Here is a 13,190-nt window from a genome sequence, read left to right as displayed (position 1 = left end):
GGACCACCACAGCAACCTCTTCTAAGCGAGGATCCACATATTTGCGCTCATCTAGGACACGTACCATTTTGAGTTCTTTCTAATTCGGGCTCCACGAGATGCCGTGCACTGTCGAAACTTCCGCATATTATCTCCTCATGGTCACCCTATGCACGCCTCGTGAATAGACCGTCGGGACCAGCAGCACTGCCTGGCTGAGCAAAAAGCAAACTGTTGCACTGGGTCCCTATTCCAGGTAAAGTTTAATTTTTGGGAGATTTCTATCAAATAATAGCACTGTGTGCACATGCTTGTGTTTATACTATTGAAACGTCCAATCTGTAGTTCCCTCAACCTAACAAGGTTCCATTGGTAGTGCGGAAACTAAAGTGATGCTCTGCACATAACCAATCTTTATGCCGCCGTATTCAGGGTTCAGGACTAATGAGAACTACGCTAAAGAGGCCACTCGGAATATCCATGAAAATTGTTTTTCACTAGCTCAAAGTGAAACTCACATGCTTCCAAATTGGTCCGAGATGACGGTCGCTACAATCCACCGTGATGCAATACCATCCGCACCAAAAGGAAAAATATTTTTGCGGCCGTTTGTTTCTTATTTTCCACCTATCCCGAAACGAGCATGATCTACAGCCCTGAGAAGGATATGCAAAAGAGATCAATGTCTAACGTGCTATCGTCATCGCCGTCTTCTTGTCTATGGAAAGATTGTCTTACCTGCCCACTCTGGGAATTAGTGCGAAATACATGCAGAATTTTCTCTTGCCCTGCCTCGAGTTTTGTACTACAAACTTGCTCCGAAATACAACACGTAATAGAGTTTTGCCACATCACATTTAAACTCTGATCTAGCTTGCACATGCGCCATTCGCAAAAAAATTCTATTTTGATTACCTGGCGGGCTGTGCTGGCACGGAACCTGTGGCCCTTGGCAATGCCGCCGCACTGCTAGAAACCTTCAGAGCCCGCAGAACTATGCTACCGGATCAATCCTCCGGAGGCTTGTCGCTCGTGCTGGCAGGTTCAAATCTAGCAGAGAAGGAGCGAGGAATCACCAAGTTCAGACCAAATGAGATTTTGCGGTTGATTTTCAAACAGGATCTGGACGTTGATATAACGACTAATCTTATTAAAACAAACTATGGATCTGGAATCGTAGTAGGCACATGATTTTATTTCCTTTCCATAGCTTGTTTATTGCAGCTCACTGCGATGCTCGAAATCGTTTCGTCGCTCATTATTTGTTGGCTTTTGGCTCTCGAAATCTCGACCACGGACTCATGAGATGCTTGACCATTTTGTTTCTTTCTAGAGTTCAATTGTAAGTACTGTTTGTACATCTGGTTACTTGGCCCACACTGGAGTCGCAGAAGTTACGCAAACTATGGAATCAGATACAGCGAGGAATCCGGACGAATCCGTCATCTATTAAAACGTTACGGACACTAAGTTTTTTTTTAGTTCTCTGGCTCCTTCGTTGCCAACGTGTTTGGTGCTTCCTCCTTTCAAACAAAACATTACCAGATCTGTCGGTGAAAGAGTAAACCCATTTTTCTCCCTGTCCCCCAATGGCCCAAGAGTGCTGGCTGCCGCTGGTACACGTTTTGCTTTTCCAATAGCTCTAGCGGGACTTGCAGCCTAATTTACGCAAGCCCGAAAACCAAGCTCCGCCGTAATATATTGTATCTGTCTCACTCTTGTGTAGCGCTATCGCTAAAGGCTCTAACCTACTAAGACTGGCAGGCTTCGTCTGTAAATCACGGTCGTCCCACTTGCTTTGTGTATCGTAGCGTAGACCCAGGTCTTCCAGACCTTTGTGCCTTCGCCGAAATACGACGTCAGACTTTTTAGCCGATATTTGGCGGCCCCTGTTTACCTTTTTGCCATCAATTTCGAACGGGAGAAGGTACGCTTTTCCCACTTTACCACGTTCTCGCCCCTCAGTGCGCTTCACTCAGCTCTCACGTTAACACGTTGTTTTTGCTACCCTTACCGACCTTTTCGGCCTTACTGGTATTTCGTACGCTGTTCCTGCCCCCCTCCCACCTCCTTCGACGGGCACCATCGCCAACAGCAATTTTACTTCAATCTATACCCTCACTACACACTCTACCTCCACAAGACTCCGATATTGTCTTTTCTAACGGGGAGGCCGCCTCCGGGAAACTTTGTTCTTGTTTGTCCATTCGAGGCTTTCATTCCTTTCTAGCCTCAGCTCTTGTCCCGGAACCAGCGCCCATTCCGTTCCTTGCCCATATCTTACTGCCTAGTTCTCGCCCCTCTGCACTACTCCTCCGCGCACACTCATTCGCACCCAACCTCTCCGTGCTCTTCTCTGTTTTTCTCTCTCTTTGTTCTTCGTTTGTCTTTCTTATTTTTTCTCTTTTGGTACTCATCGCAGATATCTGCGCCACCCTTATTATTTACTTTATAATTCAAGTCTGCTCGTCTTTCTTTCGTAATATTTTGGACTTTGCTCGCCCTCGCTCTCGCTCTCTATCTCTCTCGCTCCAGACGATGTGTATCTGAACGTACCCGGGAAAACAGATCTTCCGGAGTCATCTAATACGTATCAATTGTCTCTATTTGACTTGAATACGTTGTATTTTAATTCTCTATTACTCTGTTGAGTTTTGTTTCCTGAAAGTTTCGCTTTGAACTTCGCATACATCCTATCCTCACAATGGTATCTTCGGTTAAACAGTCGGCGAGAATCCAAAATCGAGCTGCAAACACTAAAAACAGCAACATAAATAATGTCAATAACTCGACTGCTCGACAGCGAAGGTCTGTCACAACACGAAGGCGACTGGATAAAGAGCCTAGATCGCGACTTGGTAAGTAAATTTTGAATGTGCTGGTGACAAGACCGCAATCTCAATAAAAACAATCAAATCTGCAATTTTAGGACTTTAGTTAACTGACAATTTTGTTTGGTTAGGATGTTTGACTTGCAGATCGAGACATAAACGATGCGATCAGCGAGAGCCGTTTTGCAGGAACTGTGAGCGGTTACAGGTCAAATGCGAAGGATACAAGACGAGATTGAGATGGCAGGACCGTACAATGCTATTCGTTGATATTCCAGACACAACCTACTTTGCGCTTCGATTTCTTACGTTCAATACGACGGACTACAGAGATTTCCCCGAAAGCGTGGAGGCTCTCCTAAATTTCTACTCTCCCATGGATATGGTGCCGATTGACTCTCTAACAGAAACTCCTACGGGCACTACCACTCCATCAAACATCGAACCGCAATTTGAAACGGTCACAGAATCTAGAATGTCACAAAAACCTGGATCACTATTCCTTGGACCGGTCGAAGACAATTTGGCGTATGGAACGATTCCTACGTCTGTGTCGTCTGCTGGGTCTAACGAGGACTTTTTTGCTTCCGATTCCTCACCAAGTCTAGAAGAAGAGCACTTATTTTTGTCAACTACATCCACTCCCCAGTCTATATCTCAGCCTGGCAGCGGTCTGTCACAATATGGTGCACTGTTTTACCCGCCCTCCGAGTATCCAATCGACATTCAGACGTCTGGGCACATGAACACTTTTGGGCCTGCTCTGCAGACAGATTATGGGCACCCAGCAGCAGCTTTGGACTACTTCCCATTCTATCACATGGAAATTCCATCAATGCATTCGCCGGCAGGTCCGACGCAGTTTGAATTAACAAGCACAACTTTAGAGCTGTCTGAAAGCGCCCCACAGCGGTGGAACGACCAGCAACTACGGGCCTAAAGAGAATTAGGCTAGCAGGATTTGGAAGTAAATGAGGTTAACAATATGGTGTCAATTTGTGTATGTATATTTGGCTGTTGGGCAACACAGCTATCAGGGAGTTTGTACTTGTATTGTAATTATTATGACTCTGTCTTGTTAAAAGTCACGGATACAATCTTTTATAGAGAAATTTAAATGGAATTTTGGATTAAGAAGATAAAAATTAAGTCTTCAATAGCCAGCATTAAATGTAGCGTCGCAGCGTACTAGTTCAAGGAAAGCGATGCGACTTTTAATCACAAGCAATATGACGACAGAACAGGTTCTTGTAGATCATCGGTTGGATTCCCATTCTTCATTTGTCGACGAGCTAGTGTGGTGCTTAGCAACGATTATACAACAGTACCCGAAGCTAGAGCACTTTTGTGGCCGCTATTTTCAACATCAGCTTTAAGAGTTAAGCCAGGGCTGAGAAAACTTGAGTGGAGCCAGCGAAAACAGACCACCCGAACGAGCCCGGCTGGGAAAGGATCTGAGCCGCGCTGCAGTGGTCCAGTGCCCCGGTGCCTTCTGGCCCCGTTTCCAGCTAGGAGGGTGAGAGCCACACTTGACTAAATTCGGTTTAGTCCTGAGCTGTCATTCAGCTTTGATTACATGGTTGTTGGTCTCGTATTATGTTTCATGTGAAGATCCCTCGGCCGGTGAGTATACGTAATTCGCAGTTGTTCATGACCGGTTACGATCATCACCAAACTGGATTTAGCTGGTATGGTAGAAGGCAGATGACTCGACTGTAACGCGATTGTCATTCACTTATTCATTTTTGGCATGCCACACGTGGCCATTCTCCATAACAAGGAGCTCCACTTTAAAGCCATTTACTACTGTTACGCGCTAGGCCTGATGGCGCTAAAGATACGGCTCCAAAATTCGTCTAGTTACATACAAAACCTATGAACCCCCAACCCACTCGCCATTCTACTACACGGCCATACTATTTCTATTGGATTCCATTGACACCTTGAACAAATATTGGAAGCATGAATTGTATCTGCCATCACTGATAAGGAACGAAAATTGCAAGCTGTGAAGGAGTGAGCTGAATAGATGTCACATCCGTACTCGCTTTGGTTTGAGTCTGAGAGTAAATTTCGGCCTATCTAAGGAATCAGAAAATTTTGGCTTCGTAGAGATTACTCAAAATGCATCAAATATCCAATTCAATTTAGCTATCTAATTTATTTTACATAATATGTCTCCCATCTGAAAAGACTCACTCTTCTGCCAGGTTTCGCTGCTTCCTCTCGAGCGGCTAAACCGCGAATTCCCCCAAGCCTTGGCCAGATGTGATAAAATTGCTGTCTATACGATTTTCAGGTCAATGTTGGTGCAATCAAATTACGGTCAAGACATTGAATGAAGTCCAATTTGTTGATAATTTGGCGAAATGTTATCAGTCACATTCTATTGATACCAAAATGCGAGTGAGGTAATGGCAGTGTTCTGTCTTACTCATGGGGCTAAGAATATGATCTGCAGCGATTGTAAGAACCAGAATTCTTTAGATCGCCGTTGTATTCACTCAACTGCTCGAAAGATATACTAGCTTTGAACTTTTGTTAGGGAGAGTATTATGCTTTATAAATACCCATCATTCTGTAGTTAGATGATCTTCGGCCTCCATGTTTGCTTCTGGACGTTTCAGGTGTCACGAAACTCCATTCGGTGCCGATGTACCTACCGTCATTCTAGTTGATCTCAAGTATTTTTACGGATTTTCAATCATCGAATCTTATTCAATAGGATTCACCATTTTTACCAATCTTATCTGTTTATAGTCAAATTTTCCTTTCCAAGGCACTAGCTGAATCAGGCATGCTTCTGATATCCAGGTGATTTATAAGACCCTCTCTATCTCCCACTGCTTCCAAAAACATATTTACCAAACAATATGTCACAAAGTTGACTATTTCTATTGCAAACTTTAAGTGCCATAGACGTAAGTTGTCTTAGCCAGTCGATTTTTATTCGATTGCAATATCACTCGATGCTGAACAACTACGCAATGCACTCGATAGCTGCGTGGCGAAGACCAGTCCCACGTGGATTTGCCAGCATCCAGCTCAGTCTTTGAGAACAAAACTTATACCATTCTACCTAAGGAATTGTGAGCACTATATATATAATATAGTATAATTGAATTATATTTGATAAAAAAATCAAAATTGAGAAGCTTATGTTGCTTGAATCTATCTGGACCAGAATGTGAAGACAGTTCAACCAGTTTTCCACGTGGATGCCGTCACGAATTTGACCGGGCCGAGATTTATACTTGTGGCAACTGATCACAGAATCGTGTTCGAGGATAAATATACAGACACAGGAAATTCTTGAATTAATTACTTCTCTGTGTATGGAGCTTTTCGGTCCTTCCAAGAGCGCGAAAGATTCTGTTGACTCTTTCCGTTTCCATTCCTCAGAATATCATACGGCGTTCGTTATGAATCGCGATGCATACAACAGTCAGCAGCGCCGAAGAGTCGACAAGCTTCCCAGATCACGATCTGGTAAGTGAACGAACATATGTTGACATACAAGTCACAGGGAATTAACAAGTAGCCAGGATGTATTACTTGCAGAGCACGACATAAACGATGTGACCAGCGTCTTCCGCACTGTAAAAATTGCGAAATTTTACAAATCAAATGTCAAGGTTATGAGCGCACCTTGCGATGGCAAGAAAAAGCGATGGTGAAGGCGGAGGTCGAGCCAACAAAGTATACTCGGTTAGTGTACCTTAATGTGAATCCGTACAGATTTGAAGAAAGCTTAGAGTATTTGATGGAAAAGTATTCTCCCTTCGATGTGTATCATGAGCCAGGCGAAACACAGCAGACTCCGCTTGATCCCATCCAGACAGGATTTCATTTATGGTCTACGTTTGAAGTTGAGAACGACGACAGCTCTGCCAGATCAGCCGAAACAGAAACAGAAACAGAGCGCACTAGTTTAGATATTGCAAGTCCAAGCACACCTCACGAATACAGCGGATACGAGCGGATCTCACCAATGGATCACATAGCTACGTCATACAATATTTCAGAGCATCATCAGATCGAGCACGGAATGGAACATCATCTGCCGATTCTCTTACCGGAAGATTATACAAGCGTACATCATTCTGCGGACCAGGAGCAGGAAATGATTTCGGATATGTATTCATTTGAGCCAGGGCTAGACCTTAATTTTCAGTATTGGCCGATGGATAATATGTCACTAAGCGGGCCACGATCGTCGTTCTCATCTTAGGCAAAATCTCGCTAGATGTATATCAAGGAATAGTAAGATGCTAGTGCGATGACTGGGTACAAGCTAGTAGTGTGTACTAACAGGGAAATCTGGTTTCAGTCTGCACCAATTTAAGTATTTAGTTAAATAGAAGGGCAACATCTAATGGTGCCGAAAGTAGTAGTAACTAAGCGCCTGTTCACGCATGATCGGTCTTCCTCTTTGAGCGATTCTGCTGACGGTTGAAAGTCTAGCTCAACTCGGATTCGGAAAAGTCGGAAAAGTCGGAATGTCGGGATTGGTACCGAAAACTATGAGACACGCGAGTCCGAGGGCGTCTTATCAGATTCAATTTCGGGTTCAGCATTGGTGGTGTGACCCTGGAACAGGAATGTGTGCAGACATGGCGTGGAAGTACAGTCCCTAACTGTGCCACCTTACTCACATATATGCAATTTCGGACTCGGACCGAATCGCGTGTTGTTCCACTATCTTTAGAGCAATTCTCGCCTTCTAATCCTTTAGAATTCAAAATATCGGCCTCTCCCTCTTCATTATAAGATATCCCTTGTCCTTCGTTTGCTGACCAGGCCAGAAAATAAATATTGCCATTTTGCGCAGGTGCTCCTTTGCATTAGACATAGCTGAAAGAAATTATTTGGTGCGCTCTATTTCACAATGGATCTCGTTCTTGAGGTTTGCGATACATTTGTCTTCGACAAGATTTATTCAGCTCTGTTTCCTGTCCCTGATGCAGTGACAACTATTCTCCAAGCAGCAGCAGATCCTTCGGTCGCGTTGAAGAACATCTCAGTTCCTTACATTCCTGCAACTCCATATGAATACACACTGATTCCTGCTGGACCGGCGGCTTACATGACTACGATAGCACGTACAAATATATGGCGACAGACAACCTCGTTGTATATAATAACAGCGATTTTTGGAGTTTTGCTATATCTTGTGTTTGCCACACTCTCATACGTTTTTATTTTCGATAAACGGAGCATGCAACATCCTAAGTTTCTCAAAAATCAGATCTCTATGGAAATGATACAGGCGTTAACTGCCATACCATTCATGGTTTTATACACTGTTCCATGGTTTCTGGCAGAAGTCCGCGGATATGGGATGCTTTATTGGGATGTCGAGGATTACGGATATTTTTATCTCGCCCTTCAATTTCCTCTCTTCATTGGATTTACCGACTGCGGAATATATGCCATTCATCGCGGTCTCCACCATCCGCTGTTATACAAGCGTCTTCATAAGCCTCACCATAAATGGATCGTTCCCACTCCATTCGCGTCTCACGCGTTTCATCCTGTGGACGGGTATTTGCAGTCTCTTCCGTATCATTTTTTCCCTTTTGTTTTCCCGCTCCATAAGATCTCGTATCTTTTTCTATTCACTTTCATCAATGTTTGGACGATCATGATCCATGATGGTGAATACGTTACTCAAAATCCTGCCATTAATGGATCCGCCTGCCACACTGTTCACCATCTCTACTTCAACTACAACTATGGCCAATTTACTACTTTATGGGATCGTATTGGAGGCTCCTATAGAAAGCCTGATGTATCGCTTTTTGACCAGAAGGTAAAGATGAACCAAGCAACATGGAAACAACAATCCAAGGAGATGGAGAAAATTGTCAAGGAAGTCGAAATAGTCGACGAAAGGACCTATGATGGACCTGACAGTAAGAAGACACAGTAAAATTATAATTGAGCCTTGACCTTGTCTAAATGGGAAGAAGAATACCATTTCAAGCTATGTTTCGCTTGCTTTTGAAATTTAAACTTGTACGTTCCCTCAGACTCAATTTCAGTTTCACTTTGTTTCAGTCTTATATATGATGTCAGGCTATTGGCGGTGTTTGCATTTATATTTCAACCTTGCTTTCCTTTAGTTACACTTGGGTCGTACGTTTTCATTTCCAGTTTTGAAGTGTTCTTTTTTCTATTCGTGCGTTTTCTAGGTTTTCATTGTCGCCTCCAGAGCGCTGTCGACGATATTTAGGCCTTTATATAACAAGTACATGTATTTGGTGAATTGATTTCTGAATCTGGCTTGAGAAGTAATAGATTAAGTCTTTCTTCTTCCATAACTAAAAAAATACCAAAAATCAAAATTTGGTTCAGCATCCAAAGGCTAGTTCAATTTCAAACGCTCTCAGCCCGCTTTATATGCAATTGCAAACAGTTTACCGAAGTGAATAGTCAAATTTATGTTTAACGCCAACCTTATACTACCCATTCCCAAAACTAAAACCTTAATGCAAATTTCAATTACCAAATTCGTTTAGCAACCATTTGAAATCTTTCAACATCATTCAAATCCATAGATTGCTGTCCTCGCTTGTGGTAACCACTGGTGCTACTAATTGCCTGCTCATTATTATATTTTCCGGTACTGTAATGTTCTCGTCCCGAGTAACTCGCCAACGAAGATGTCGACACCGCCCGACTGTTATTGCTGCCTGGCGCGACATTTGCGACGACTTCATCCAGTTCCGTTGGAGAAGCACTTTCACTGAGTGTATGCGTCGAACCCCAAGCTCGCCTACGCCAGCTCGGTGCTCCCGGAACTGGAGACACCATCCGTCTGCGCACAACTCCAAGCGTATTTAATTCTTCTTGATAGTAACCAGGGTCATCATCGGGCTGATTCACGTGCTCACGAATACCATCTGACATATCCACCAGTCCCCACGCGCCTCCCTTTCGTTCTCCGCCTACTTTTTCATCACCAAATGGATCAGCCATGCTCTTCACATCCTGGCCCCCATCTTGTGCTCGCACTTCCGCTAATGAAGAAACTGTCGTTGCCGGAGAAGACATTTCTCCTTGCAATACGGGAGACTTGCTCGATCCAGAATTAATTTGGCGATTCACTTTATCCAATCGGTGCTCACTGTACTCCAATAAAACAGCACCTAACGCCAATTTTACTGCCACTAGGATCCAAAACAAGACAAATAGTCCAGCCAGATACATCAAAACCATCAGCACTTGCTGTGCATTAAATGACGCAGATTCGGATTCTGACAAATCGGAGCCATTTTTTGAAGAAGTATTAGTTGAACCATTTTCACCGGAATATGAAATTGCGTCCTTATCATCGGCTGCCGAAATCGACATAACTTGAGAGGATACAAAGAGCTGCACAATTTGGATCATACTTTTCACGAACACACAGACTAAAGGTAAAATAGGGACTCCCAGTCGTCGAGTAACACTCATTTGCTGGCGCGCAGTACTACCTGGTGCTCTAGCTCGATGACTTCCTCGTCTCAGATCGTCGTTTATAGCTTCCTGTTCATCTCGCTCAGCATTTCGTAGCTGATCGCGGCATAACACATCTAGAAATCTAGTATACACTTTTGGCCTCAACTTGTTGAATTTTGCAATATATGAATGCTTCACCCAATCAACACAAACCTCTGAACCAAGCACGACTATTGCAGGGCCAATCAATGCTCCAAATAATGAATTCCATCCTTGCCATGACCTTGGAATAGCGCTTTTCGTGGCGGATAATCCACCACCCAGCCATAATTCGACAATGTTACGTAATCCTATCATTACTAACATGGCCCATAATTGGAATCGCTCAGATATATCTGAACATGTGAGCTGAAACAAGTTCTCACGTTCAAAGCGTTTAAAAACGGTTGACTTAATTTCTCCAAATTGATTCGAAAGCAGTAGAGTCAATAAAGCATTCGAATAAGAATTGACCGCAACATTGAGAGTAATCATTTGACAGAATAAAGCTGCAGAATGTAGCCAATTGTACAATACGGCTGCGACACCAAATACAGTTAATCGCCAGCCACTCTCGAGCGTTTCTTGAGAAAACAAAAGTGCCAAGATGTCCTGGCCAAAGCTACTGCAAAGCTTATCACTAATCTCAAGTACATTGAACATGACATACAATTTTACCGCCGATTGACCTCTAATATTGTGATACAGAATGCTCGCGTTTAGTGAATTTAAGCAGTAGACGGTCGTAGCGATAAGCGCAGCTTTAACAATATCGATTTTTCGAGACGGTGAAAGGGTAATGGGTTTTTGAAAAATATGCCCTTTCGCTAAAGTGAATAGGGCAGCTAGGAAGCGCAGTGGAAGAATAGTAAATGCATAGAGAAACGAGTCTACACAAGTCAGGAATCCAAAAAATAGAACCTATATAGATTAATAATAGTCATGGATGTTGAAATCAACAAATATACCTTCTCCAACGAAAAAGGAACCAGCAAAAAGCTTACGATCTGATCTATTTCAGATTCATGCAGACTTGATACCCCGTTCCCACCCAGTGTATCAACCCCGATTTCACGGACAAGTTTTGTTCGAAGATCCCTGAATGCAGCAGCAGCTAATTTCATTCTTAACAAAGGCTGAGCTGCCGTAGCAGCAAGATGATTTTCAAAATCGATGGGTGAAGTTGAGAGCTCATCGCCCGATTTAGAGTCATCGCTGAAAGCACACCTGTTGGTGTCTGTTGTAGATTGTGGAGATATGATGGGACTCGCTGATGGAAGATTCACATCCACAGACAATTGCTTTTTGTCTGGAGGATCTGAAAACTCTTTTGCAGAAGACATTTTCTTCTATTTTCCCATTTCTAACAGTAATCGCGTGCTCTCTTCCGAATCAGAGATCATGTATTTTCAAGTCTTCATCGGCTCAGATTCTACTGCTTGCACTACTAGTAGCGGTTAGGTGTTTCATTTACGGAACTATGTAAATAAAAAATGGCTACAATAACCACAATGAAGATTCACTATTTCATCCTACGTTCAACTCCTCTCAAAGAATTAATTCACGTTCAAGCTACATTATGCAGAGACCTGAAATTCTTCCAACACCTGCTTCGGTCTGCCTACGGTGATCCAAACCAAGCCGTCAGTAAGGTTCATAACAATCGAAAAGACTGTCTGCAATTCTCCTAGAAGACCCATTTGCGCATGATCATTTGCTCGGCAAATTGAATTTGGATAATTATCCTCATCTCTCAAAAATGAGAAAATGCGATTTTTCTGTTCTTCGGTAGATAAGCTGGATGCCACTATTTTCTCATCGCTTTCAGCTGCGAGTTCTTTCAATCTGGTGATTCGCTCACGAGTATCTTCCAACCAAACGACTTCGTGGATCTTACTATCCTGAATCAAAGCATGATTAGTATGAAATAATCTTCCTTTGGTGTCAGGCTTGATTATATCTGTTCCGAATGGACCGATTTCCCAACTCCGAGCGACTCCCGACCCATCTGCGAGACCAAAATGTCCAAAGCATGCAGCTCCATCTCCAAACTTCGTCTTAAACACTTCCTGGGCATGCTCAACACTTTCGCACTCAAGAACAAGACGCAAAAGTACGTGCAGAGGAAGTTTTGAAGTGTCGAGATCTGTTGCTCTCAGTGCATTCAGACAGACGCCAACTTTTGAAGAATTAATCCCAATTTTTCCAAGTAAACCCGCCTCAGTCATCGTCTTTAAGGATTTTGTTCTGGTCCAATCGGAATCAGGGAGGTCAATTTCGAGTAACACAAGATTACTCAATTGATATGTCTGCCAATCCCAATTCTGAGCAAGCCATTGTTTACCATTCTCCAATGTCTCTGCAAACGTTGTACAACCGTCTACAGGAATCGCAAGATGATCTTCATCACTAGTAGAATTAGAAGAGCTTGGCTTGGCGGCCAGCGCTATCTCAGATCTCGCATTCAGTGCAATAATGTCAAGTAAATGAACCCCAGCGCCTTCTGCAATACCCCTCAACTCATCATGCAGATGTGGCACAAGCTTTTGGATAGACTTTGAAAATTCCTCCGCCATGGTCTTGACATCTCCAGGTGACATCCCCGCGTTGAGAAAATAAACAGCATAATGCTCTAAACAGTTCTGGATCTGAGATTTGGCAAGGACACCATGCTTATAACCAATCTATATTCACGGTAAGAGCTTAGTCAGAGAATTGATATATCGGCAATTAAGTCAGAGCCTTAATACGGTCAAATATTGCTTACCTCGTAATTCGTACCTTTAAGATGTAAAGTATTCACCATCTTACTGCAATCTACAATACTGTTGTATTCGAATTGATCATGAAAACCTATGAATGCTACAGCAGCCTACTGGAGTACTTGTAACCCAATCA

At 43.2% G+C, this 13,190-nt stretch overlaps 5 protein-coding genes across 5 annotated transcripts; 3 read left to right on the top strand and 2 right to left on the bottom strand.

The window, feature by feature from the left end:
* Positions 1 to 2,540: 2,540 nt before the first annotated feature.
* V1516DRAFT_283847 (uncharacterized protein) lies at positions 2,541 to 4,066 on the top strand. Its single transcript, XM_066918845.1, has 2 exons — positions 2,541 to 2,837; positions 2,942 to 4,066. Exons 1-2 carry the CDS (start codon positions 2,684 to 2,686, stop codon positions 3,748 to 3,750), a joined length of 963 nt encoding a protein of 320 aa, XP_066778224.1. The 5' UTR covers positions 2,541 to 2,683; the 3' UTR covers positions 3,751 to 4,066.
* Positions 4,067 to 6,145: 2,079 nt separating this feature from the next.
* Positions 6,146 to 7,041, top strand: V1516DRAFT_663696 (uncharacterized protein; the record flags this gene model as incomplete). Its single annotated transcript, XM_066920534.1, has 2 exons — positions 6,146 to 6,299; positions 6,356 to 7,041. The coding sequence occupies 2 exons, from the start codon at positions 6,146 to 6,148 to the stop codon at positions 7,039 to 7,041; spliced, it is 840 nt and encodes a 279-aa protein (XP_066778223.1).
* A 328-nt stretch (positions 7,042 to 7,369) lies between these two features.
* Positions 7,370 to 9,028, top strand: V1516DRAFT_283641 (uncharacterized protein). Its single transcript, XM_066918844.1, has one exon. It carries the CDS (start codon positions 7,699 to 7,701, stop codon positions 8,740 to 8,742), a length of 1,044 nt encoding a protein of 347 aa, XP_066778222.1. The 5' UTR covers positions 7,370 to 7,698; the 3' UTR covers positions 8,743 to 9,028.
* A 16-nt stretch (positions 9,029 to 9,044) lies between these two features.
* Positions 9,045 to 11,723, bottom strand: V1516DRAFT_673447 (eukaryotic membrane protein family-domain-containing protein). The gene is made up of 2 exons (XM_066921917.1): positions 11,261 to 11,723; positions 9,045 to 11,213 (listed from the first exon to the last, which is right to left on the bottom strand). Exons 1-2 carry the CDS (start codon positions 11,633 to 11,635, stop codon positions 9,315 to 9,317), a joined length of 2,274 nt encoding a protein of 757 aa, XP_066778221.1. The 5' UTR covers positions 11,636 to 11,723; the 3' UTR covers positions 9,045 to 9,314.
* A 25-nt stretch (positions 11,724 to 11,748) lies between these two features.
* V1516DRAFT_673446 (acyl-coenzyme A:6-aminopenicillanic acid acyl-transferase-domain-containing protein) lies at positions 11,749 to 13,123 on the bottom strand. Its single transcript, XM_066921916.1, has 2 exons — positions 13,060 to 13,123; positions 11,749 to 12,976 (listed from the first exon to the last, which is right to left on the bottom strand). The coding sequence occupies exons 1-2, from the start codon at positions 13,096 to 13,098 to the stop codon at positions 11,870 to 11,872; spliced, it is 1,146 nt and encodes a 381-aa protein (XP_066778220.1). The 5' UTR covers positions 13,099 to 13,123; the 3' UTR covers positions 11,749 to 11,869.
* Positions 13,124 to 13,190: the final 67 nt, after the last annotated feature.

The sequence above is a fragment of the Lipomyces oligophaga genome (genome assembly GCF_038497815.1).
Source record: "Lipomyces oligophaga strain CBS 7107 unplaced genomic scaffold V1516scaffold_3, whole genome shotgun sequence".
In the NCBI taxonomy this organism is placed as follows: domain Eukaryota; kingdom Fungi; phylum Ascomycota; class Lipomycetes; order Lipomycetales; family Lipomycetaceae; genus Lipomyces; species [Lipomyces] oligophaga.
This window is presented reverse-complemented; position numbering and strand designations above follow the sequence as displayed.

Bases quoted from the DNA above. Each gene is read 5' to 3' on its own strand.
- V1516DRAFT_673446 (XM_066921916.1), bottom strand. From the start codon at position 13,098: ATGGTGAATACTTTACATCTTAAAGGTACGAATTACGAG. The intron at 12,977-13,059 runs GTAAGCAATATT...CCGTGAATATAG, and splicing joins TTAAAGGTACGAATTACGAG to ATTGGTTATAAGCATGGTGT.
- V1516DRAFT_673447 (XM_066921917.1), bottom strand. From the start codon at position 11,635: ATGTCTTCTGCAAAAGAGTTTTCAGATCCTCCAGACAAAAAGCAATTG. The intron at 11,214-11,260 runs GTATATTTGTTG...TAATCTATATAG, and splicing joins TTCCTTTTTCGTTGGAGAAG to GTTCTATTTTTTGGATTCCT.
- V1516DRAFT_283847 (XM_066918845.1), top strand. From the start codon at position 2,684: ATGGTATCTTCGGTTAAACAGTCGGCGAGAATCCAAAATCGAGCTGCA. The intron at 2,838-2,941 runs GTAAGTAAATTT...TTGTTTGGTTAG, and splicing joins AGAGCCTAGATCGCGACTTG to GATGTTTGACTTGCAGATCG.
- V1516DRAFT_283641 (XM_066918844.1), top strand. From the start codon at position 7,699: ATGGATCTCGTTCTTGAGGTTTGCGATACATTTGTCTTCGACAAGATT.